Raw genomic sequence first — 23,376 nt, 5'->3', positions numbered from 1 at the left:
AGCACCTGCCTCTTTAGTCTAATGAGAAACATTGTCAGGTGGTTATTTAATATCACAGAGAAGGAAGGGACAGGAGAGGAGCCAGGATGCTCTACATCCGGCCAAGGGTTTTCAGGTTATTTCGGATTATAGTTCTCTTCCAGGAAGAAGAATTCAACAGATTTTTAGATGATCACAGTTTACCCTCAAATCTTACTTATGTAAAGCTACAGGTCAGCTAAATGTACTCAATTTCATGTAGAAGCACTTGTTATGCTGTGAAATGACATTTTATATTATATAATGTCATTTGATTGATGCAAGCAGTGTTTAGCTCTTTTAACTGTTTTGTTTGTAGTTTGACTTTTTAGATTCAGGCTCCTCCTAAGAGCTTCATACGGGCATAAAATAACAAGATGGTGCCAAAATGTTAGAATACACCAAAAAACAGGATGCTATTACCGGGTAAAGTTTTCAGGTGAACATTTTCCTTTAAATTGCAGCTAATTTTAAAAGTGTATCTATTAAGGCACTTTCCACAGCTGTTGAAGGCAAATTGAAGTTTGCATGCCAAGTACGTCGTTTAGCATTTGTCACTCGTCCTGTGTTGACAAACTGTATACGTCCATCATGTCCCAGCTGGTTAGCGTCAGCCTTGTAAGAATCTATTTTTAGACATGCAGTTTTTTCGTGTCCTGTGCACCTGCAGTTTATGCACGCGTTTTGGCCTCTTTGAAGCTCGCTCGTCTCATGATGCATTCAAACAGATCGTTTTGCAGCCAGCAAACGCTGCTCATTTGAGCTGATCCCTGTGTGACCTGACTTTGTAGCCGTGAGCGTTGCCGAGATCATCGTTTACTTTTTGGAGATTGTTTTTAACTTGATTTTTAATTCTGTTCATAATTTCCTCATTTCTCTGCCACTTTGCCGTGTGAGTTTGCGTAATTAGCCTGCATTTATTATCTGAGGAAAAGCGTGTATGACATAGAGTTATAATAGAATTCATCAAAAAATGCCTATAGCATATTAGAAGGTTGTGTTTAATAAAGAATTGTATATGCTGTGACTGTATGCCGCTCAAGTGTTTGTGTTTGTGAGATCTAATTAAGTCTTTAATTGAATATATGCTGAATGTGTATATGAGCATGTACATGAATGCATTATTATTATTAGCCCAGCTTGCCTGCTCGGTAAATACTGTTACCCTTACTTACCCTCAGCTGGTAATTGTGCAATACATTATGTCTGCTTTTAGAGTTCATACCCTGAAAGTACTCTGAGGTGAGGTAACTCATCACCCAAACTCACAATAATGCAAAGCACACCGCCTTACGGTGCAGGACTGTACCTCCATTACCTGCAGTGGGATTTGTCTGGTGAATGCCAGCCGGCCTTTTTCAGGTTGATTCATGTCATGCATTGCTTTTACTCTTTAGATGATAAGCAAAGTTTAATATACTTACAGTATAGTTGTATTCCTGTATAATTTTCATATATATATATATGTGTGTGTGTGTGTTTGTGTTTGAAAGCTTTACTCTTATGGTGCATGGATATAAAACTGTGCTCAAACTCCACAGTGATATCATGCTCCTGATATTTTTAGGATCTTTTTTTTAATTGATACATTTTAATGAAGAATTCAGATTGTCTGGATGAAGAAGGCAAAGATAAAGCAGAGATGTGATGAAGCAAACAGATGAATGAAAAACAGCAGGAGAGTAATATTAGCAAGGTGATTAAAGCCAGGCAACGCACGCACGGCACTAAACTGTAGTGTAGTAGCTGGGAAAAAAGCCGGTGTTGAAATCCATTCAGACAAAGAAGCTGTAATTATTTTTTCACATTCTGACATGAAAACTGGAAGATATTGCACTGCCAGTATGTCAAATACTTGTTTCTATAGACATGCACAGCAGTGAGGCATTTGCCACTGGCATTTAATCGGCTCTTTAAGCGTGCACGTGAATGAGCGAGAGAGTCACCAGCGCGGGCTCCAGAGGCAGCTTCAGTTGTGTGACACAGCATTTAGGCAGGCAAGAAGACAGCGAATTCGAAAGCCAAAAGCTGGCTCTAGTGTCCCAGCTGGTGTGCCTGTGAAATTATACATAGGTGCACCTTATGCATATGCACGCTTAATTTCAAATGTGCCTGCTCGCGCGTCCTGCAGCACACAAGTCGTGTGTCGGCGTTCATCCGCGTGTGCGCGCGGAGCCTCAGCGAGGGAGAGGAAGAATAGTTTGCACCTCCGCTGTGAGCATTCGCTGGCTGCTGTTGCAACCAACTGTCAAGAGTGGAGGAAGAGGATGGGGAGAGGGAGGGAGGAATGTGAGCGGAATGACTTTGTGTGAAATCATAACCAGTCCTTATGGATGTAGAAAACCATACATCAGAGGTGTTTATGCGTGTGAAATCACAGCCAAGGGCTTAATCGGTCAGTAAAGGGTTTGTGGGCATTCACTGTTCGCTATAAACCGAGCTGTAAATCAGAGGCTGGGAGGAGGTGCTCTCATTGAGTATTTCTAACCAGCATCATTCAGGAAGATTGAGCCCTTCTTCTTAAAATGTTTGATGCGATGCCCAAAACCTTTGGTTAATGCTCCCATCCCCGCTGCTTTATGTGCCACTGAGTTTTAAGTCTGCCGGATGTTTCAAGATCTTTAGTAAACACTGACATTCTGAGTAAATAGATTTAAAATAGGTAGGTTCACATGGATCAGGAAGACCCAAATCAGGTCAAGCTGACTATTTTTACTTTCTTTATGGAGCTCAGCTTGGCTCAAATAAACAAGATGTGATTTTTTTTATGTTGAGGTTTTAAATCTGTTAAAATGTAATAATCCACTATATATGACCAGACCAGCTGGATGCTTCTTTGTCAGTAACTCTGTAAATAATTTTTTAGAAATCTAATTATATGGAATAACAACAAAGTGATTAATTGTTCCACTTAAAGTAAGTCATTCCAATTATTTTCTAGCATAACCTAAAGAGGTTTTACAAGTGCTTCGGGGAATTTTAGCTGTGTTTATTACAGGCAGTAGTGAGAGAACAGGAAATGAGCGAGATGGAGCAAAAGTCTGCCTTTCATTATCAAAATATTCTTTACTCTCTGTGAGTTGGCATTAAAATGTAAGGTTTTTTTCGTTTTTGATATCTTTTATGGTTGTTTTACAAGAAAAAAAAAGCAAAATGCATATTTATTTAAAAAGAAAAACCCAGCTGAATCTCATCTGGCCTTTACTCCTTCCTCTTTTTTCACGCTTAGTTCAAATGCTCAAGGATGAGCTTTATTAGCGTGACCGACGGGTGCTGTGGCCGAAGCTGTTGGATCAAAAGTGCACGACCAAAGGAAAATCTCTCTTTTATTCCTAAACATGTATCGGTCGCCTCAAATTCACGTTCTATAGCTTGACGTGCTTACGTGGCCGTTGCATCCGACTGACAAAGCTCACGACAGCGGCACGCTGAACCTTTTCTCCCTGTTCTCCTCATTATTTTGGCCCGCTCCTTCTTTTCATCTCATCTGATTCTCTGTAAATACCGTGTCCAGCAGTATGAAATCTGTTAATCGATCGTGACGCTGATTGCGGGGCTCTCTAGTACGGGGACTTTGGCGACAGAGAGAGAGAGAGAGGCTAAAACACTGGGGGGGATAGAGAAAGAGAGTTGATTGGTGTGAGGTATAGTGAATATGATTGAGTGTGCACGTGCAGCTGGCAGGGTGAGAGGATGGGTGAGACAGAGGAGAGGAAAAGATGAAAGAGAGAGGGAGCATGTGCAAGAGAGACAGGAAGGGAATAATGGATTGGCAGCTACAGAGGACGCCTGTCACGGCGGCACGCAGAGGGAGAGGAAAGACGGGCTACGTGTTTGCATGCAGGTGATGGGGGTGTATGTGTGCAGAGAGAGAGGCAGAGATGGAGCACGGAGTGCAGAGTTGTGAATGCGAGAAGTAGAAAATGCAGTTATTCCCTCTTTTTTTTTAACAAACAGCACAGCAAAATGTAAGTGGAGTGGGGCAAAAGCAGAGACACAGACAGGTGTCTCGCTCTCTCAATCTATATATAAAGCACTGGAGGTTTTCTTGGTTTGTAGAGCTGTGACCATAACAGTTTGACCGAAACAATGTACAGATGTGGTAAAAAGAAAGTACAACGCCTTTAAATTCTAAAGTTTTCCATGTCAGGACATAATAAAAATAATCTGTTCCTTAACAGGTCTTTAAATGTGGTAAATACAACATCAGATGTACAACAACACATGAATCAAATGTAGTTGATTAACTGATGATCAGAACGTGTGAGCAAGTGGAAAACATTCCAGTCAGCAACCAGTCTTCCCAGAATGGACCAGTGGAATCCCTCGGAGGTCAGAGGATTAGAGTGATTAGAGGAACTGCTAAAAACCCAAGAGCAACATCTCAGACTCTACAGGCCTCAGTTAGCATGTTAGCTTTAGACTGATAGCAGCACAGGGGTAATGTTATGTAACATGACCTCCAAAAGGGGAAAATGAAGCAAAGCAATTTTAGCCGGCTCTTCTATGAGGCTGAAACTCTCTAACAATATGTGACCTTAGCACAGTGTGGAGCAACCAAGTTACATTATAGCCAGACAAAAAGAACTACATCAAAGTCAACCGCTCTCAAACAGGAAGTCAAAGCAAAAACATTACCAGTGTGGACACTGTGAGTGACCGCAAACTGGCTTTTCTAACTGGTGGAGAAAGCTGAATCTTCCAGCCCAGAGAGAAGTTCAGCTCTTCCATATGAATAAACCCTGCAGCACGAATAAAGACAAGGGAAACAAACTAATATTGCAAGAATATGACAACCAAAAAAAGAGAAAACCTGACATCGCCGAAGAAGAAGCAAAACGTGTCAGAGCCTCTTACAGCCGGAGGGGAAAAACCAACCAGCAGAACAACATATGAAACTGCGCTGATTCTTCTTTTAAAATGATTTATTTATCCTCTTTTATTGCTCTCACTGTTGTCATTTAGCTGTAAAACTATATCTCATCTCATCTTCTCACACACGCACATGTATATATGTGTATATACAGACAAGATGAACAAGGTCTCTGCAAACGCGATCCCATTGCGCTCTGATTTTACTTTCAATCCATCAGAAATCCTCGTTTTCTTCATTTGATGATGATGATGATGATAGATCAGTGTAGCTGCTTCACGCGCATTAACTTTAAAGCACGCAGAAGTCTGGTCACGAACTCATGTATGCGCCCGTGCACTCGCAGACACGTCTGTGATTCAAGTGTTGGTCACATGTGGAGGTGCGTCTCGAAACTGTGGCCTGGCAGATTTAATTTATTATGAATCTCTGCGTAATGACAGCTTTAATTTAATGCATCTGTGGGGAAATTAGATAGAAATTGCCTTGATTGGCGAGCCATCGTCATTAACTTTGACCAGCTCTCTGACATCATCGTCCATAAACACAACCCTAGTGTGAAGTGTGGAAAGAAAGCGATACGTTTGCTTCTCACTGGTCGGTATCATTGCATTAACTAATGCGAATTAAACATTTCAATGAGTTTGCAAGCATGACCTTGGCTTTGACCCAGTGGGGGATTATTGTGCACAAGTTTCACTAATATCTGACCAACACTCTAGCAGGAGCGCGGTCCTTGTGGATTGCGGATGCCTCATCATGGCAACTCATCAGTCTTTGGCAAGATTACCTAAAAACTACTTTGGTTGCCGTTGTTTGTGTATATTCTTTTCTCAGCTATTGCTAGACTGGGCTTCAACAACAAAAGATGACCGGGTACAGTCGTATGGCGTATTGTCTGTCTTGTCTGTCTTGTCTGTTGGTCTCAAAAGGGCCATATTTTATTATTCTTCAACTATGAAAATGTTGCGTAGCCTGAACCCGACATCAGGCATGCAGCTGAGCCTCGTTCCCACCGCTACATTTTTCTGTCAAGTGCCCTTTGAGCTGGTTTTTACCAACTTTGCTGTCAGCTTTAATACATTATTAAAGCGCATAAGAGAAAGATCTTGTATGTGTCGTTATTAGAATAGGGATTTGCGCCGATATGTGGGTGCATGTAAGATTTAGCAATATGTTGTTAATGGAAGTTACGTGACAAGGCATCTCAGGCAGTATCGCCGAGTGACGCAAAAGTAGTACGAGAACAGAGTAAACAAGTAAGGTAATGGATTAACTGAATAAAAACAATGAGTAATCTGTGAAAAACTGCAAAGGGATGACTAACAACCCCAACACTGCTCAAGCAGGAGAAGGCAGTTTGAATTTTATGTTTTTATGTCTGCTTCTTACAAGTAACGACTACTCTGAGTGTAAATACATTTAATGACCACACTTGGCAAACATGCTTTCAAAAATAGGCTACGTTTGAAAGATTTTGACTTTAGTATGAGTGAGGTAGGGGAAGAGGAGCGTGCAGATTGGCTTATTGTCTTAGCCGTAGTCTTGTTACATGTTTGTGTTGTGGAGACAACTCCCTGCCACTGTCACGCCAGCAAAGCAGATTTGAATTTTAATTGTCATCACAGTGAATGAAAGGAGTCTTCACTGGGGGTAGCCTCACTTGTGTAGCAGAGACAGAGAGGGTGGTCTGTGTGAGTCAGAGATGAAAACATCAACCTCTTTATTTTTTATTTTTTTTATTTTTAACACGTGTTCTCAGTAATTTCTTCCACTCATAATTTCAGCGTTCGAGAATATTTGTTAGGTTCGGTGTCAGAGAATGAGACTCATTCTGTAGTTGTGCCCGTTAAGTCACTGTGGATGAGAGCAGCAGCTAAATGCCCCAAATGTAAAGGCAAAAACACAGGGGATGGGAAAAGAGCAGTGGAGATAAAAGACGAGGGAGATAGAGAGGGTAGTCTTTTGCTTTGGAAAGGATGGGGCGAGGAGGTGGAGAAGGAGGAGGAGGAAGAGGGCGAGCGGAGATAGAGAGGGTGGTCTCGCTACAGACAGTGACTGAGAGCGAGCCTTTATCGTGTTGCCAGGAAAAGAACACAGAAGCACATATCAATAGTGCTGTTATTTTTCTCGTTGCTCTTCATCCCCGTCCTCCACACCCCTCCATCGTTCTCTTCCTTGTGAAGATTCGGCGTTTTGCGCATTTCGCCGGTTTCTACGATTCTTAAGGATAAACGGTGACCCGGGCCTTTGTTTTCTCACTGCACCACATACTGACGTATTGTAGATAAACTGTGAATCTGTGGGTGAGGTGAAGAAAGCCCGATAGTGGGGAGATGGGAATCTGTTTGAGCGTGCGCATGTATGTGTGTGTGTTTGAGCATTCGGTTTTTGTAGTGTGAAGTGGTGAGAAACAACCCCAGCATGACGATGGCTCGGGGCCTTCGGCTGACAGCGCGGACCAGGTGCACCCTGGGATGCATGATAGATGGAGAGAGGGAGGAAGAAAGGGATTGAGCCAGAGAGGAACAGAAAGAAAGCAGACAGGGACTTTAGCAGGGGAGGCCGAAGACGAGAAGGAAGGAAGTTAGCGGTTGTACAATACAGGGGGAAGAGGAAAGGTTAGAAGGATAAAAGAGGAGACCAAAAGAGGGAGAGTGGGGAAAGCTGAGGGCAAGCCAAAGCTGGAGATCGAAATCGGTAGATATGCCTGGAATGGTGGAGATAGCAGCAGAAGAATGCAATGAATGGATTAATAACATCCCTCATATGGATCTCACTGACCTGTGCCTTCCTCTACCTACTCCTCCTCTCTGCGTCTCTTCCCTTTGCTAAAGCTAGCATCACCTTTCCCCTCTTCCCTTTTGCTTGAACAAGGGACAAAACAAATATGTCTGACTAAAGAAGCATGCTCACCCCCTCTGACTCTCTAAACCACTTTACAGCCACTTTGGGACACTCTGTGGTGAACCTCAGAGTCTCCTCTGTCCCCGCTTCCACTCATGAATCTGTGACTTACTCCCACTTTTTTATGATGGTTGTGTAGTTGCAAATGAGAGAAACGAAAACAAAGAATCATTGATCTTTTCCCCATACCGCTTCTTTAACTTTCACCATGGTGGCTTTGGGTAAATCGTTTGAGTATCTATAGGCACAATGCTTCAGTCATCGTGATCTGATATGATGGACAGATTAGCTTGAGGTGATTTAATTTTGTATTTGCACTGGATGTTTCCTACTTGTTTCATTTACTGTCGCTTCATTTTTGTTTTGTTTGTACTTTTAATGGTACTTGTATCCATTTTGAGCAAGTCGCATTGCTTTGGACCTTAAATTCAAATTAAATAGTTAATAGTCTTTTACATGTAACTTGTATTGCCTGTGTGAGGTCTCTATTTTGGCTGTGCAACATACTACAAACCTCAAGTAATTAACAGTATCAGACAGTACGAGCAAGAAAAAATTGCCAGAGCAGCCTGTTCTTTCATTCACACAGGACATATTTTCCAAATCAAAACAACATAAACAGCTTTTAGGGCGAGGAGTAGCCAAGTGTTTGGTACATTTTATTCTGTCCTTGTTATCTGTTGTGTTTTTTGTTAACTTAGCCTTTCCCACAAAAAATTATCAGCTAATGAAACTCTGCTCTGTTCTTACACTTGCTAACTTCTTTAACAAGTAAGCTAGCTATCGATTGCTAGCTAAATTGCTAGCATGTCCCAAAGCTGTGTGTTGCTATTTTAAAGGAGTCTTTAATCTGAGTTAAATATCTACAACTTGTTAAGGTTCTACACATGAAACCTCAACGCAAGAGAGCTTCTCATTTAAAGTAAGGCCTCAGTCACACAGGTGTAAAGATGAATCAGCAACTGCAGATCTGATCCGATGGGCCGTTTGACTAATGTCAATGACTAATGACTAATATGATATGTCTGTGATCTCGTGCAAAAATCAGTCTCGCCAAAGTTATACCTCCATCTTCTCATTTATCCACTCAGCCTCTCCCAGCGGCTCATTCACAGAGACACAGATATAAAAACCAGAGTACACCAATTTAATTTGTAGGCTCACCTTTCCCTCTAGCCACCCTGTTCAGTCTTCTTAGCTTAACTCTATGAGACACACAGACAGACACGCACAAAGAAAGACCTATTACCGTTCTACAAGGACCAGGGGACAAACAAGAGCAGCAGCAGGAAGGGCATCAGACTGCAGAGGCCCCTCTGTGGGTCGTCTGCTAAACTTAGAGCAGAAATGGGCCAGAGAGAAACAATCTGTGCATTTGTGTGTCTGTGCCTTAGTTTGTGGCGAGTCTGAGTGTTAAGTGCTATTACCTTTCACTCAGACGCTGTCTGATTGTGTTAAGACGTGGACCGAAACACCCGTTTGTTAAATTTGTTCTTTTCATCCTTTAAATACCTGGAAGGGGACGTAGCTGTCACGTCGCAACGCAATTATGTTAAAGAAAAATCTGTCAAAAATTATAAGTGCGACCTGGGCTCTTTTTTTTCCTTTTTTTAATTAACTTGAAAAGTACTTAGAATAAGGTCAGTGTTAATTAGATGATGGTCTGACAAATGTGTGAGCTAATTAAGCTTGTATGTGTTTGATTAAAGATAAGTAGACTTCCATGATAAGAAAAGGGATGATGAAGCATGAGAAGAGTGAAGTACGGGAGGGGAAACGAGACACCGCGAGTGAGGCGAGGTTTAATTGAGGTAGAGATAATAATTGTGGGTGAAGCGAGAGAGGGCGAGAGAGAGTGCACGAGGGACGGGGAGGTGGAGGAGGGGGGGGAGAGGGGAGGATACGTAGTGCATGTGGTGATGGTGGCTTATGCTCACAGGCCTTATCGGAAACGAACACTTGTGTGTTTGTGTGTGCGTTGCCTCGCCCTGCTTCTAGCTCCACTGCGTGCCTGTGTGTGTGTGGAGGCCTGTGGCTGTGGCGAGTTTATATCTCCTGCCCACTGTCTTTTAAATTCACTATATTCAAGCGAAGGCCAGCTGTTCCCTCTTTCCTCCCGCCTCACCTCCCACTCCAGCTCTCTGTTTTTCATCCCTCCATCCTCTTTTTCTCTGTCTCAGTCGCTCGCTCACTCTCTCTCTGGCTGGCTTCTCGTTCCATCAGGCAGTGCAGCAGCAGTCAATAGCACAACCCCCCACCCCCCTCGCTCAAGTTCAAAAGATCCTTTATAGGCAGGATAGAAATATGCATTGCCAAAAACCTCCCAGCAACAGACACCATCATCTCACTCTCCCTGGCTTTCTCTACCTCAGTCTTTGTCTCTCTCTCTTTCACACACACTCCTCTTTTTTTCCCGAATGCTACTTCCTCACTAAAAACAGATGCCTCAATGACACATAATGCTCATAAAGTTATATAAAAATAGCAGTTCTTATGAGTTAATTGGGATCTAAGCCTTGCCCCACATTCTCACATGCTGTTAAGGGGTTTTCTTGCTTTTTTATGCTTGTGAATTTAGGATAAATATTCATTCTTAATATGAAGTCTGTTTCATTGTGAGCCGTGGAATAGACACAGCATAGTTAAAGATATGTAAAGTAAATACGAACCTACAGGCACAAATTACAGTGCTGCACAGTAGTCTTAAGCCACCCTTTATTTCTGAAGGTCTGCTTTTTTACTCATTTTCAGTCCAGCATTTACACCTGACCATTTTTAGGGAAATGTTTGTTTATTTGTTAAGCTACCAATGAATCATTCAAGCATAAAAAAAGACCTTACCCGAGTGATAAAGGAGTGTTGTGTCTACACATAACAGCAAGCTTAGCAAATAACCTATTTTAAATGTTATCTTTAGGTGAATTGTTACTTGCAGCCTGTCACTACGACACATTCTTTACTTGAATCTGTGAAAAATGCCAAAGATAACACAGACAGGCATAAACTAGTATTTTTGCACCAACAAGCTGATTCTCAAAGAGCTATTAGCTGAAAACCTGGCATATCTCGACATGGTGTAGAGTGTGTCCTTAAACATTTTTAACCTGGACAAAAGGACAAAAGAAGAAGTGGTGGGACTAAAAAGTATCTCCAGCAGATAAACAGTATCTGCATCTGTCATGTCCTTAAGAAACAGGAAAAACAGACCAGCAAAGACTTGACACAGGACCTGCGAGATGCATCTGACCCTTCAGTCGATCCATCTACTGTTGACTGAAGCCTCATTAGAAAGAAGTCTCAATGGAAGGGAGGCTGTCAAGAAGCCATTATTAAGGAAGGGAAACAGGGAAAAGCCTGTGTCATGCTAGATTACACAAGAACTGGGCTGAAAATCAGTGGGAACAACTTTATGGAGTGATGAATCCAGATTTGATATTTTTGGTTCAAATCATCATCAATTTGTTCAGAAGAGGTCAAGACTGAGCTAAAAAATTGACTCCCCTTCATTTTTAGCACACTGCCTTGTCTGAAAAATATACCTGGATAGAAAAACACACATGGATTGGCCCAGACATCAACATTATTGAAGCAGTGGGGGACCATCCTGACAGAGAACAGAATAAAAGGCAGTAACATCCAAAGAAGAGCTTTAAATGTCCTTCAGAAAGCCTGGAGAAGAAATTTTTGGAATGGAAAGGCTTACCTTTGTCCTTAGACTCGGGCTCGAGAAATTTAAGAAGCTCTGGGAAAAATGGGTTGTGTACTCCCCTTTGCACTGAATAAATGAATATTACCATGATGTAAGTAGATGCTATTACTGGAACTGTGAATGTCTCCCATGCTGACCTTAAGTTTTGTATTCCCATACTGTAAAATGATAAATAAAAAGTTATAAAAAAAAAAAAAAAGAAAGCCTGGAGAACTATTCCTGAAGACTACTTAAAGACATAACAAGAAGCTGCCTAAGAGAGATCAGACTACTGAAGAATAAAGTTCATCATACAAAATATTAACTCTCGATCTTGTTAAAGTTAAACAAAGTTAAACTATGTCTTTTTTATTGCTGATATTTCAATACTAACTTGGCTAGTATTGAAATATCTGCTTGGCTAAGCTAAGCTAAGCTAGCTACTATGGCTAGCTTAGCTTATCTTAGCCAAAAGGAAGGAAGGTTTGTTTTCTTTGCCAGGAAATACTAACTGCTTCCAGGATGGTATGCTGTGATGTGATAATTATGAGGATACAGTTACCCAGAAAGCTTGCAGTTACAAAACAAGTTAAGCTTTCCTTTTTAAATGGTGAATCATGCATTTACAGGGCCGTGCCGGGATAACATAGCAAAGCAAGAAGATTTATTTCCAATATATTCCAAGCCTGCTTGAAATGATAAACAAATAGTTCGTTAATTACAATTGAATTACACAAAAACATCTTCAGAGCCACATTACATCAGCACAAACTAAACCAAAAATAAATAAAATGTTCACAGTAGATCAGGTGACGAATGGACTGGCACACCTTACCTTGGAACTATATTAGTTCACTCCATTAGTCCAAATTGCTTCCCACTAAGACCTCAGCTGACACGTATCCTCCGACAGCCATGATTTATTTTTACGCAAATGGCGCTATGTTGGTTTTCAGTTGCAGTAAAACATAAAGGAGCGTGAGCATTACATCTGTAGCTGCACGTAAACATGTAGCTACAGAAAGCAAAATGCAGCTAATGTAAGCCAAAAATGCCTGCTCTTGACCCCTGTGTTCCCATTTAGTATGTGCTTTATGTGATCACGCTGTGATGCACTTTCCTGTTTAACGGTGCGCCTCATGTTGTTTTACTATGTCATTATTTGTGTGGAGTGTGCGTGAGTGCCTGTGTGTGTCTAAAGCAGCACCCTGGTATTATTCTGTGATTGCGGTGTTGATTTGTCTTTTTGTGTTGGAATCCTCACTTGGAGGATGGGTTTCGATTGCCGCTGCTGCTGCTGTGTATGTGTGTATGCTAACAAGAGATTTTGTGCCTGCCTAAATGTGTTTATATGTGTGTTTAAAGCGAATTATGTGTGTGTATTTTTGTATGTGTGTGTGCATATTCCAGAGCAAGATTGGAAGTGGGTCTATTTCTTTTGCAGTCACTGATGTGCCCCTGTGTGTGTAATTGAAATACCTGAGTTATTGACTCTCCCTCCTCTCCAAGTCAAATAACTGCTCCAGGAGTGTGTGAGTGCACTCATTTGGAGGCTCTGGGGCAGAGCAGGCAACTCTGGCAGACCAAGACCTATCAACCACAGAATACACACACACGTGCATACCTAGTACAGAGCCTTTATGAGGCTAAATCTACTCAACTGCAGACACGCAGGCACACTGAGGCAACGTTAGAGGCAGAAAATCACACACATATGTATTAATAGAGGTGCTCACACGCACAGTCGTATGCCCAGAATACATTAGATTAACTTCAGTGGATCATATAGGAATGGAGATTTGCAGATGACATGCGGCAGCCAGTGCATTGCCTTTAGTTTCCTTATTAGTCTGCCCAGTTGATGGATGAGGTAGGGGGGAGTCTAAACCTAAGCTTATGCCAGCCTTTGGATACAAATTAGAGTTTTTTCATGGGACTTGCTTTTTGTCCTCATTAGAGGGATGCCTCCCATAATGTGACAGCATCCCTACAACCTGAGTAATACCTGACTTCTCTCCCATCGACACACACACAAACATATGCTCGCGTACATACATCTCTATTTTGCACAAACACACACGTTTCACACAGAGGAAGGCACACGTGTCTCTCCTCTCTCTTCCTCTTTCTGACAGCAGAAGTCCTGTCTCTGTGGTTGAACAACTCAGGCTTAGCCTCCTCTGTAAATGGGTGGCTGACTGCCTGACACACACACATACACACACATTCACATACGCGCTCACACACCTCCGTTTGCCTGCTCCTTCACTGACTGCTGGCTTCCTGCCCCTCACTCGCTCCATGCAGGATCACAGCCGTCTGCCAGCCTGCCCTGTTCTTCTCCATTCATCCCATTGTCACCACATTGTCCTCTGCCTCTGTCCCTCTGGAGGCTTCAAATCTCAGCTACATCCCCACTGCTTTTTTTAAAAACATTTTTTGTACATCTCTATCTTTTTTTCCCTAGCTTGCTTAATTCCTTTTCCCTCCCTTTGGTTTCTCTCTGCTCTTTTCTCTTATCAGCTCTCTCTTCTGTGGTTTTATCTGCTCTTTCTCTGCCTCTCCTTGTATCTCTCCATCTCTCTCTCTCCCCTGTCTCCACCGGCCATTCATCCCAGCGTATTGTGTTGTATAGTGTATTGTTGCCTTAGTACAGTAGCCAGCACTGACGTCAGCTGTGGATCCACAGAGAGGACAGTGAGCGGCTGTGAGGTGTTTTCAAAGCCTTGCTGGCCGGCTTCTTGTGCCTGGCTGACTGACTTGCTGGCCCTCGAATGCCCCTGTGGGAATTTTAATGCTCGCTAATCGATCACCTCATGCCAGCAGAGGTGATAATGTGGCCAGTCCCTAATTATTGTTGCTGTAAATGAAGAGTGGTGTTTGCAGCACTTCATTTTAGTCAAGCTACCAGCGTCTTTTCTTTTTTTTTTTTCTTTCTCCAGTATCTCCAAACCCCACCTCCCGATTTTGCATTCGCCTTGCTCTTCTTTGAGCGTGTACTTTTCTCAAAGGCTAATGAAAATTCTGCAGACCTCTGGCACTCTGAATGAGTGTGCTGGACAGCACATTAATACTGCTCTTTAAGAAAAGAGAGATAGAAGGAGAAGGCCAGAGGAAATGGTGGTGGGGAGGCAGGGCGGCAGGGGTGCTCTATAGAGGATAAAGTGGGGGGGGGGGGGGAGTGCACAAGTCTGGAAATTCAATTATAACCGTGCCCTGGCAGTAATTCCAGTGGTATTAATGGGACGGCAGAGCGAGAGACGAGATGGATAGAGATGAAGAATGAGAGAAGAAGGGGCGGAGAAGAGACAGAAAGTTGAGCAACAAATGGATTCGAGTTAGCAGCGAAACACGGCACGACGTCAGAGCTCGCATCATTTTTTCATGATCTCGAGACACAGCTCCTGCATATTTCAAGCAGCACGGGGATAATGACATGTTTTCACTCTCATGGATGCAACGCGTTACCCTCATTACTTGCGAGAGTTCTCATCTTACATGCTCGCCGTACACCTCGACATGCTGCCTCAATCGCGCAGCCCTGATCTCGGTAATGCAGCAACAAGGTAACAGATCAACCCACGTGAATCCCCTGGGAGGGCCAGGTTAGCGTTTGATGATGAATGAAGTGCATAAAGAGTCCTAAGACACCGGCACCAGTTCTGCCTGTTTGCCTGGTCTTACTGTCAGCTTCAAATTGCTCACATGCAATTAAAAAAAAAAAAAAAACCAGCCTCATTCTCATTCATATCATTTGCCACATTAGAAGCATGAATGCTGTGACCATAAACACACTACTGTACATTGTGTACACGCAAGTTGGACACTCGCAGAATGACTCACAGACACAAACACACATGCAAAATAACCTGCTCATGTTGCAGAACTGCAGAGTCCTGTCTAGACGAGTATTTCTCACCTCCTCCTCTTCTTCTGTCCACCTCGGTATTCTGTTTCAACACTCACGGCAAGACGCAGGCTCGGATATCAGTATGTAAGCAGTGTTTATTGGAGTGTCTGTAATGCTGTTTGGTTTGGTGTACATTTAACGTCTGTAGACTGAGTTTCTCCCAGCAGACAGACTCAGTCAGGGGTTACTGTGTGCCATTTCTTGTTTGTTATTTAAATCTAGTACTGTGCGGGCTAAAAAATGGCCTTGTTGGCTTTAATAAAACAAAAATGATGAACACGACGTGTGAGATTAAGGACAGCAGCTTGAAGCCCTCAGAATTTGCTCCAGCCACCCCCGTGTACAAACTCATTAACAGAGTCATAAAGGCAACTAATGAAAATCATGACCGGTATCATTACAAGACCACTGGTGTCCTCTCGCCTTTTCCCTCTGTGAGCGAGAGAATAAAGGCAACTAAATTAATGTTCACACCAATAATGTTACAAAAACACCGCCGTCCTTTAAGTAGCAGCTATTCTCCTCTGCGTGTGCGCAGCCACCTAAATTAAAGTTCAGACCAGTGTTGTTGCATAACCGTTTACACTCCACATCTTTGTCCTTCTGTGTGTTTTTCTGTCACTTTCAGGATGACAACTCCATGTTCTTTCAGTTCGGCCCCTCCATCGAGCAGCAGGCGTCAGTCATTTTGAACATCATGGAGGAATACGACTGGTACATCTTCTCCATTGTCACAACGTACTACCCGGGTTATCAGGACTTTGTCACCAAGGTAACCGTGCAGCTGATACAACGCATACAATCAATCAGGATGAAAGAGATGCAGAACTTATGATGTGGATGTGTTCCCAAAAGCCTAGGCATTTTTAAAAATCTAATATCTAAGTTAGATATTAGTCAGAATATTCACTTATACTCCCAAATCTTTGCAATCAGGGATAATAACAATTAAATAATAAAAATAATAATTCAAAAAAAGTCCAAAAATAAATGTAGTTACAAGTAAGATTAAAACATAAATGTACTAACAAACAGACAAAATATATATAATATAATTTTGAATTTGATTTAGACGCTTGATTTTAACACATAAAGCACTACAGTTTTACTCACTAAAACCACAAGTGTGTTAGCCCTGCGACAGACTGGCGACCTGTTCAGGGTGTACCCCGCCTCTCGCCCTATAACAGCTGGGATAGGCTCCAGCACCCCCGCGACCCTGAAAAGGATAAGTGGAAGCTCCAAAAGGCACGGACACGACAAACGCACTTCAGTGTTCAGTGACTCCAATTAGCCTAGCAGTCAGCTATCAGCTACAGAGGCCTGACTTTAAGCCTTAAAAGTTGTTTTAAAAAAAATCACCCTCTGTATAGTTGTCATGAGTAGAAAGATAAATTAAAAGCATTTTGTGTACCAGACTGTAAACACGTGTATTTCAGCTGCAAAGTTTTAACTAGAGATGGCACGATACCACTTTTTTATGTCCGATACCGATACCGATATCATAAATTTGGATATCTGCCGATACCGATATGAATCCGATATAGTGTTTTTTAATCAACAAAACTGTTTTTTAAATATCTTGCTGCATTTTGTATAAGTTCATACTCAAGTTTAAAACAACAACTACACTAAAGCTATTCTGTTATACCTGTATGCAAAAAAAATGTTTCATAGTTCAGCAATACTGATCAATCTAATAAACTTAAACCTACACCATCCTCCCTATTCTGGTATTTTAAAGAGTACTTAGCATAAATATTAAGCAACCTAACTAATAGGGTTCCAACTCCCAGCAACAACAAAAATAAATAAATAAAAAATAGGGAACCACCCCTCACGCTCCACCTCATGATGCTTAATCGACGTAATCAACCTTAATTTGATGCAGTGTGAAAAAAATGCACAGAAATCAATTATTTTTCAAGAAATATTAAATAGATTCAACATCTTTCTTCAACAAAATTGCAGACTGCACAGATGGTACCTTCCCAAAGGAAAAAGTACTATAGCTTACTAGGGTATATATATTAGACTTAATAGTTACTATATACAGTAATGGACTTCTATTCATTTTGCATCAAATTAAAACTTTGGGTGTCAGATAATTATTTATTAAAAGCTAGACATTTTAAATGAGAATAAGAAAGAAAAGTATGTCTTTGTGCCCCCTTTTCCCTGTTAATGCCCTATCGGCCCCCCTGGCTAAACTTTGCTAGATCCGCCCCTGCACAGTTACCAGCGTCAGCTACGTAGAAAAAGATCCTGGAGTAGAAAGTAATAATAAATAAATTCTAACAACAGCTGATCAAGCTTAAACGTGCTGCTGTTGTTCAGCCGCTGGTTTCCTCTTTCTGGTGCAAAGTGGGCCAAAAGCAAACTAGAGACACGGACTCGACAGAAAAGCCGATCAGCTGATCATTAAGCAGTTTCATGATTGAAGTAGCAGCAAGAAGAGGCAGTCGCTCCATATATCGTTTGTTAAGCTTAACGCAGGAATGCTTTACAAACATTCAGAGATGGACTTACACACTTGCTTTACTTCTCTCGGGGATAACTTTGTCGGAGATGAAATGCCGGGTTGCTAGCGAAGCTCCAAATGCTATCCAGAGCACCGACAGGTCCTGCATGCCACAGCCGCTCTATCACGTGAGGCATACTGCTCAGACGTGCTAACGTTCTGAGGTGAGTTACGGCGTGTTGCAAGTTTTGTGAGGTGCTTTCGTGATATTTAATGGATCGGATTACATTTTTTATTTTTCTCCGATATCCGATCCAGTAATTTAGGTCAGTATCGGACCGATACCGATACGTAATATCGGATCGGTCCATCTCTAGTTTTAACATGGGAGTCTTTGGAGACTGACTTTCTTTTGAAAGCGCTTGAATAACTGCATGACTGTATTTTTCAGTCCCAGGGGTTTTCAGGTGCTTTGTAACACAAACTGTATGATGCTGATTAGAGATGTGTTTTATAAACATTTAGTAATTTGTATAAACCCAAATGCCTGATCTGTGAAGTGAAGTGCTAAGTAAAAGAAATTCCAATTCAATCTAGTGATGTATCCACTTTGTTTTTAATAAACTGCTTCATCTTGGAACAATAAACTAAAATGCAAGTCAAACACACATTGAAACACACTGTTGACAAAAATAATAGGGTTTGAATTTTTTTTGTCTTGTTAAAGACTAAAGCAAAGTACATTGTGGTAATCAGCCCCTTCTACCTACTGCAGATTCGTAGTACCATCGAGAACAGCTTTGTGGGCTGGGAATTAGAGGAAGTTCTACTACTTGACATGTCTGTGGACGACGGCGATTCGAAGATTCAGAACCAGCTGAAGAAACTCCAGAGCCCTGTTATTCTTCTCTATTGCACAAAAGAAGAGGCCAACACTATCTTTGAGGTGGCCCACTCTGTTGGAATCACGGGCTATGGCTACACGTGGATCGTGCCCTCGCTGGTTGCTGGAGATACTGATGTAGTGCCGGCCGAGTTCCCCACAGGTAGGAAATCTGAAACTGAACCAGAGTTCGGACTTAAAATTGGATCACAATGAAATCATAATAAATGATCTTTTATTGCTTTCAACTTAAATCCTACACATGTGGAGTTTAACATTTACATAACATTCAGTGATTAGGTGAGAATTTGGAGTGTTACAAATACATCCATTTTCAGTACAGACGATTGTAAATGAACCACGGCAGACCCGATAAGATTTTTATGCTTTTCAGCATACTTTGTTATTACTATTGCTGTTCACAATCACACGGCTGCAGCTTTGCAGCTTGCAGTCATACACCTACCAACAACAACAACAAGGCGTGATTGCGGATGCTGCTCAGGTGTGTCCGCCTCCCCTGCAGCGGCCCTGCAAACCACGCCCGCCACAAAGATGTTGCCCTAAAATGCTTGTTTTAAATCATAATTGTACGTACCAAAGTTACCAAAACATGTAAATGGCCCAGCTTTTATTGCTAGTTGTGTCAGCTTTAGCATCAAAGCTGCAACAGACACCTCCGATAATCAAAGATCGGCCTCTGCATGGCTGCTGTGGAAATTTTTGCAGAACTGCGTAGTGGATGCACACTGGATCTGTTGTTTTCTCAGTTCACGCTGCAGCATGTCAGTAGGGTTCAAGTCTTGACTTTGACTTCACCATAAGTTTAGTTTATTGCTTTTAAGCCGTTCACAGGGGGGGTAATTCTTGTGTTCAGGATCACTGCACCACTGCATACCCCAGAGTGACAGACTGATGACCTGCCATTGTCCCCACTGTCACTGTCAGAGACTTTCTTTAAGGGAGCAGAATTCATGTTTTCTGCAATAATCACAAGTCGGCCTGTAGCAACATAGCATCTCCACTTTATACAGCTTCCCTCAGCTTTGACCGTTGGTAGAATGATTTGTTTGTCTTTGTTTGGTTTATGCAAACTGTGATGAGACTCTTGGCCTCGAACAAATCCATAGAGTATTCTTCCAAAAGGTTTTGTTGATGCAAAATTAATAAAAGCCTTAATGTACTGTTGGGATAGCACTGATTTTCACTTTACCAATTCTTGTTGCCATTTTAGCCCAGAGCCTTCAGGTTAGCAGAGTAATAAACTGACCTTTGTTGAGTTTAGACGTGACTTTCTTTGGATGTTTTTGTTGGGTTGTTTGAGACTTTCCAGAAGTTGTCACTGTATTAGAGGAATTCTGGAAGGTCAAGCACCTCTTTGAAAGTTCAATCTTGTTTCAAAATCTTCTTTTATAGATAAATCCTTTGTGGACGTGCCTTAGAAATAGTCTCATAAACCTTTCCAGAAAGATACTTCAATCACATTTTTTTCCTTGTCTCATGTCTTTTGGCACACTGTGCTAATGTTGAGACTTGAATCGGGACTGGCAATGTATATTGTGCAGACTATATATGAAAGTTAAAGATGGCCACTCAAATGAGGCAAAGAGTTTCCCCGCCCATTGACGTCCTTACAAGTTGACAGCCTGAGGACTCGCCCCCTGCTGGCACTTAGAAAGAACACAAGTTTTAATTTCTTCATTTGCTTCATTTTTCATAAGAAGAAGAAGCTGCAGCCGAGCTGTGGTATATGTCACGGCTGCCGAGGCGAGCCGTGTGGAGTTGGAAGAAGGACCCAAGATGCAGGCAGTGGATGAGATACCGGTGGTTTTATTTACAGAGGTGTAGTGGCAAACAAACAGTGGGGCATAACAAATAACTAAAGACACCTAAACTGGGAGGACTAAAAATAACAGACCTGGGAGCATACGACAACGGGATGAGAAGCAGAGAGACGCAGACAGGGAACAGGACACCGTGGAAGACAGGGTAACAGACTGACACGGAGTTACACAGAACTTAAACAATCATCATCTAGAAAATGATAACAAACTAAAAGCGCTGGGTCACCGACCCAGGACCATGACAGTATATACTGCACCACATTACAGAAAAGCGTTTTGTTTCATTTCCAAAACAGTGATAATGATATAGTAAACTTCTTTTAGATCGGTCCTAAAAGCGACTCTCTGTATTTGAAAATCATAATGATCCGAGTAGAAACAAAACCAAAGACGGACAAAGACGGACGGCAGAACCACTGAAAAGCTATTCCTTAAATTTTCTTTCCAGTTCACTGTTGGATTGTTTTGTAAGACAAACTGACCTTTTCTAACAAGAAATGAGGAAGCCTCTTTTCTCCACAGCACCACCGGAGGTAACCTTTTCAGGTCAAATGTGAAACCAAAGTGATGTCTAAGTTGGGGCACATTAAAACACTCAACCTGCTCACGCAATTTGTCAGGCAAACCTGTCAGGCTGACTCATCGAAAACGACACTCAGCGCTTGGGGGTGGACAGACACTTTTTAGAAAGGCCATCTCTCAGTGGGAATCAAACCTTTAACTGTTAGTGATGTCCCCACCGTGCTAACTAATGGAACTTTCCTCAACTTTTGGCTCTCTGGGAGAGAAAACTGTAGAGGAGGTAGTATATCTAAGCTAGACGTATGAGCGCTGTAATTTGTTGGTGTTTGGCTGGTTGATTTACAACGGAGGGGCGAAATTACACTGCCGCCTGTTCTCAGCAGTTTCTGGGAAATGGTTTTCCAGGCGGAACCTGAGACCGTTGTCCCGTTCAGGCACCGTAACTCAAACCTTTTACCTCTGTTCCCCTATTGGCACCCACAGATGATTTACTCTTGAGTGGGAGCTAGGAGTGTGTTTGCAGGCCGGTCTGTATGTGTGTGTGTGTGTGCTTTTGTTTTTGTTTCAGTGTGTGATGTCTATGTGCATTTGTCTGTGAAAGTTACGATTGGTTCAGGGTTTAATTTGCATGAGAAAATAATGAGCGAATGTAATCAAATGGGTTGTGTGTTTGCGCACTGCCGTGTACTTCATATGGTGAAGGACGACCGGTGTTTACTCGTTGGACAGGGTGAACCGAATTCTGTGCGCGTTTGTGTCACTCTGTCTGTTACAAATTAGGGTTCCACTCTATAAAGTTTGATATATCACCGTATCAGTTATGTAAATCACACAACAACGTCCCTCTTGATTTATGTTGCCGCTGAGATAATCGCGTCTCGCTCATGTACCGCCTGGATGATTGCAAAGTAGAGCTGCGTCGATGGACACACACAAAACTCTTTCAGTTAACACTCGATTATCATGACATGACTCACATGGGACAAAATGACACATTTCAGGCTAAATGTCGTCCTCCTGTTTCGTGCGTGATGAACAGGATACAGAATGTGCCAAAATAACCGCACAGAATTCTCAAAGTAAGACGACTTTTTATGACGTCGCTTGTGTCAAAAACATGATTATTTAGATCATACCTTTACTTAAAATGTCATTAATACAGTGTTTTAAGACAGTGTGCAAAGAAACCATGAGTATCCAGATGGCCAAGCTTTGATTCACAGCTCTTCTCCTGTAGGATCTGTGCTTGTTCGTGCTGCTCCTGCCAGAAATATGAAAGTGATGGTTGGCTGACGAGTTTCCTTTAAACAGCTTCAGCAGTGACAGTCTGTAAAACCTGTACTGAGAACAGCCTCACCTTTCTAATCACTAAAATGCTAAAGCTTTCCAAATGCCTCTGCTTTGTGGTTTTGTCTTGAAGTGCAAAAACGTAGAAGAATAGCATCAAAATCCTAGCAGCCTAAGAAAGTTAGCAACTGTTAACTCTATATTGCCCTGACAGATATTTATCAGCTTGATGACATATTGGCCTATAACAAACACGAGTCTACATATGACAACATATGAGTTGTCCAGAAAGACGCCAATTTAAAAACGTTATTTTTTTCTGGAGTGAAGCAGCGTCTTTGTTGCTGGTTCCTTTAAAAAAAAAAAGATTATTCTTATTTCTTTTTTTGCCTTTCAGCCTTTATTGGGTAGAAACAGTGGAGCTAGTCAGGGAAGAGGGGAGAGAAGGGAAGACATGCAGCAGAGGACTGCAGGTCAGACTCGAACCCGGGCCTACTGCTCTCTGGTCAATACTTCCAGGCATGTAGACACGAGTAAGAAGACCCGCTGAAGTTCTGAATATCTGAATGGGGATTAAAAAGGTCATTTCAGTGACCGAACGTGGTGTAGTTGTTGTTGTCAGAAATTGCTGATCCACTGGGATTTTCCCACACAACCATCTCTAGGGTTTACAGAGAATGGCCTAAAAAGTGATCGAGTAAACAGGTTTTCTGAAGGTGAAAATGAAAATAACCCCTCATTACAGCCGAGGTATTCATATAAACACAAAACACATTAAATCTTGAAGCAGATGGGCTTCAACAGCAGCTAAGAGCAGGAAACTGAGGTTATTGTTTTCACAGACTCACCAAAATTGCACAATAGGAGTTTGGAAAAACACCGTCTGGTCTGATGAGTCTTGATCTTTCTTAAGGTATTCCATGTGAGAGTCAGCTTTCATACCGTTTAGGTATGAAAACATGGATCCACCCACGTTGTATCAG

General features: G+C 42.0%; 1 protein-coding gene across 1 annotated transcript in view; it reads left to right on the top strand.

Moving 5' to 3' along the window:
- grin2ba (glutamate receptor, ionotropic, N-methyl D-aspartate 2B, genome duplicate a) overlaps nucleotides 1-23,376 on the top strand; it is a 137,757-nt gene that overhangs the window by 54,675 nt on the left and 59,706 nt on the right. The window contains exons 4-5 of the mRNA XM_085403270.1: nucleotides 16,025-16,168; nucleotides 18,633-18,903. Of these exons, the coding sequence (XP_085259396.1) occupies nucleotides 16,025-16,168; nucleotides 18,633-18,903 (415 nt within the window). The remainder of the gene's footprint in view (nucleotides 1-16,024; nucleotides 16,169-18,632; nucleotides 18,904-23,376) is intronic.

This window comes from Rhamphochromis longiceps, linkage group LG4 (genome assembly GCF_057381845.1).
Source record: "Rhamphochromis longiceps isolate RC_006_pf linkage group LG4, R_longiceps_female_GT1.1, whole genome shotgun sequence".
NCBI lineage: Eukaryota > Metazoa > Chordata > Actinopteri > Cichliformes > Cichlidae > Rhamphochromis > Rhamphochromis longiceps.
The sequence above is the reverse complement of the archived record's forward strand: the minus strand, read 5'-3'. Positions and strand labels throughout refer to the sequence as shown.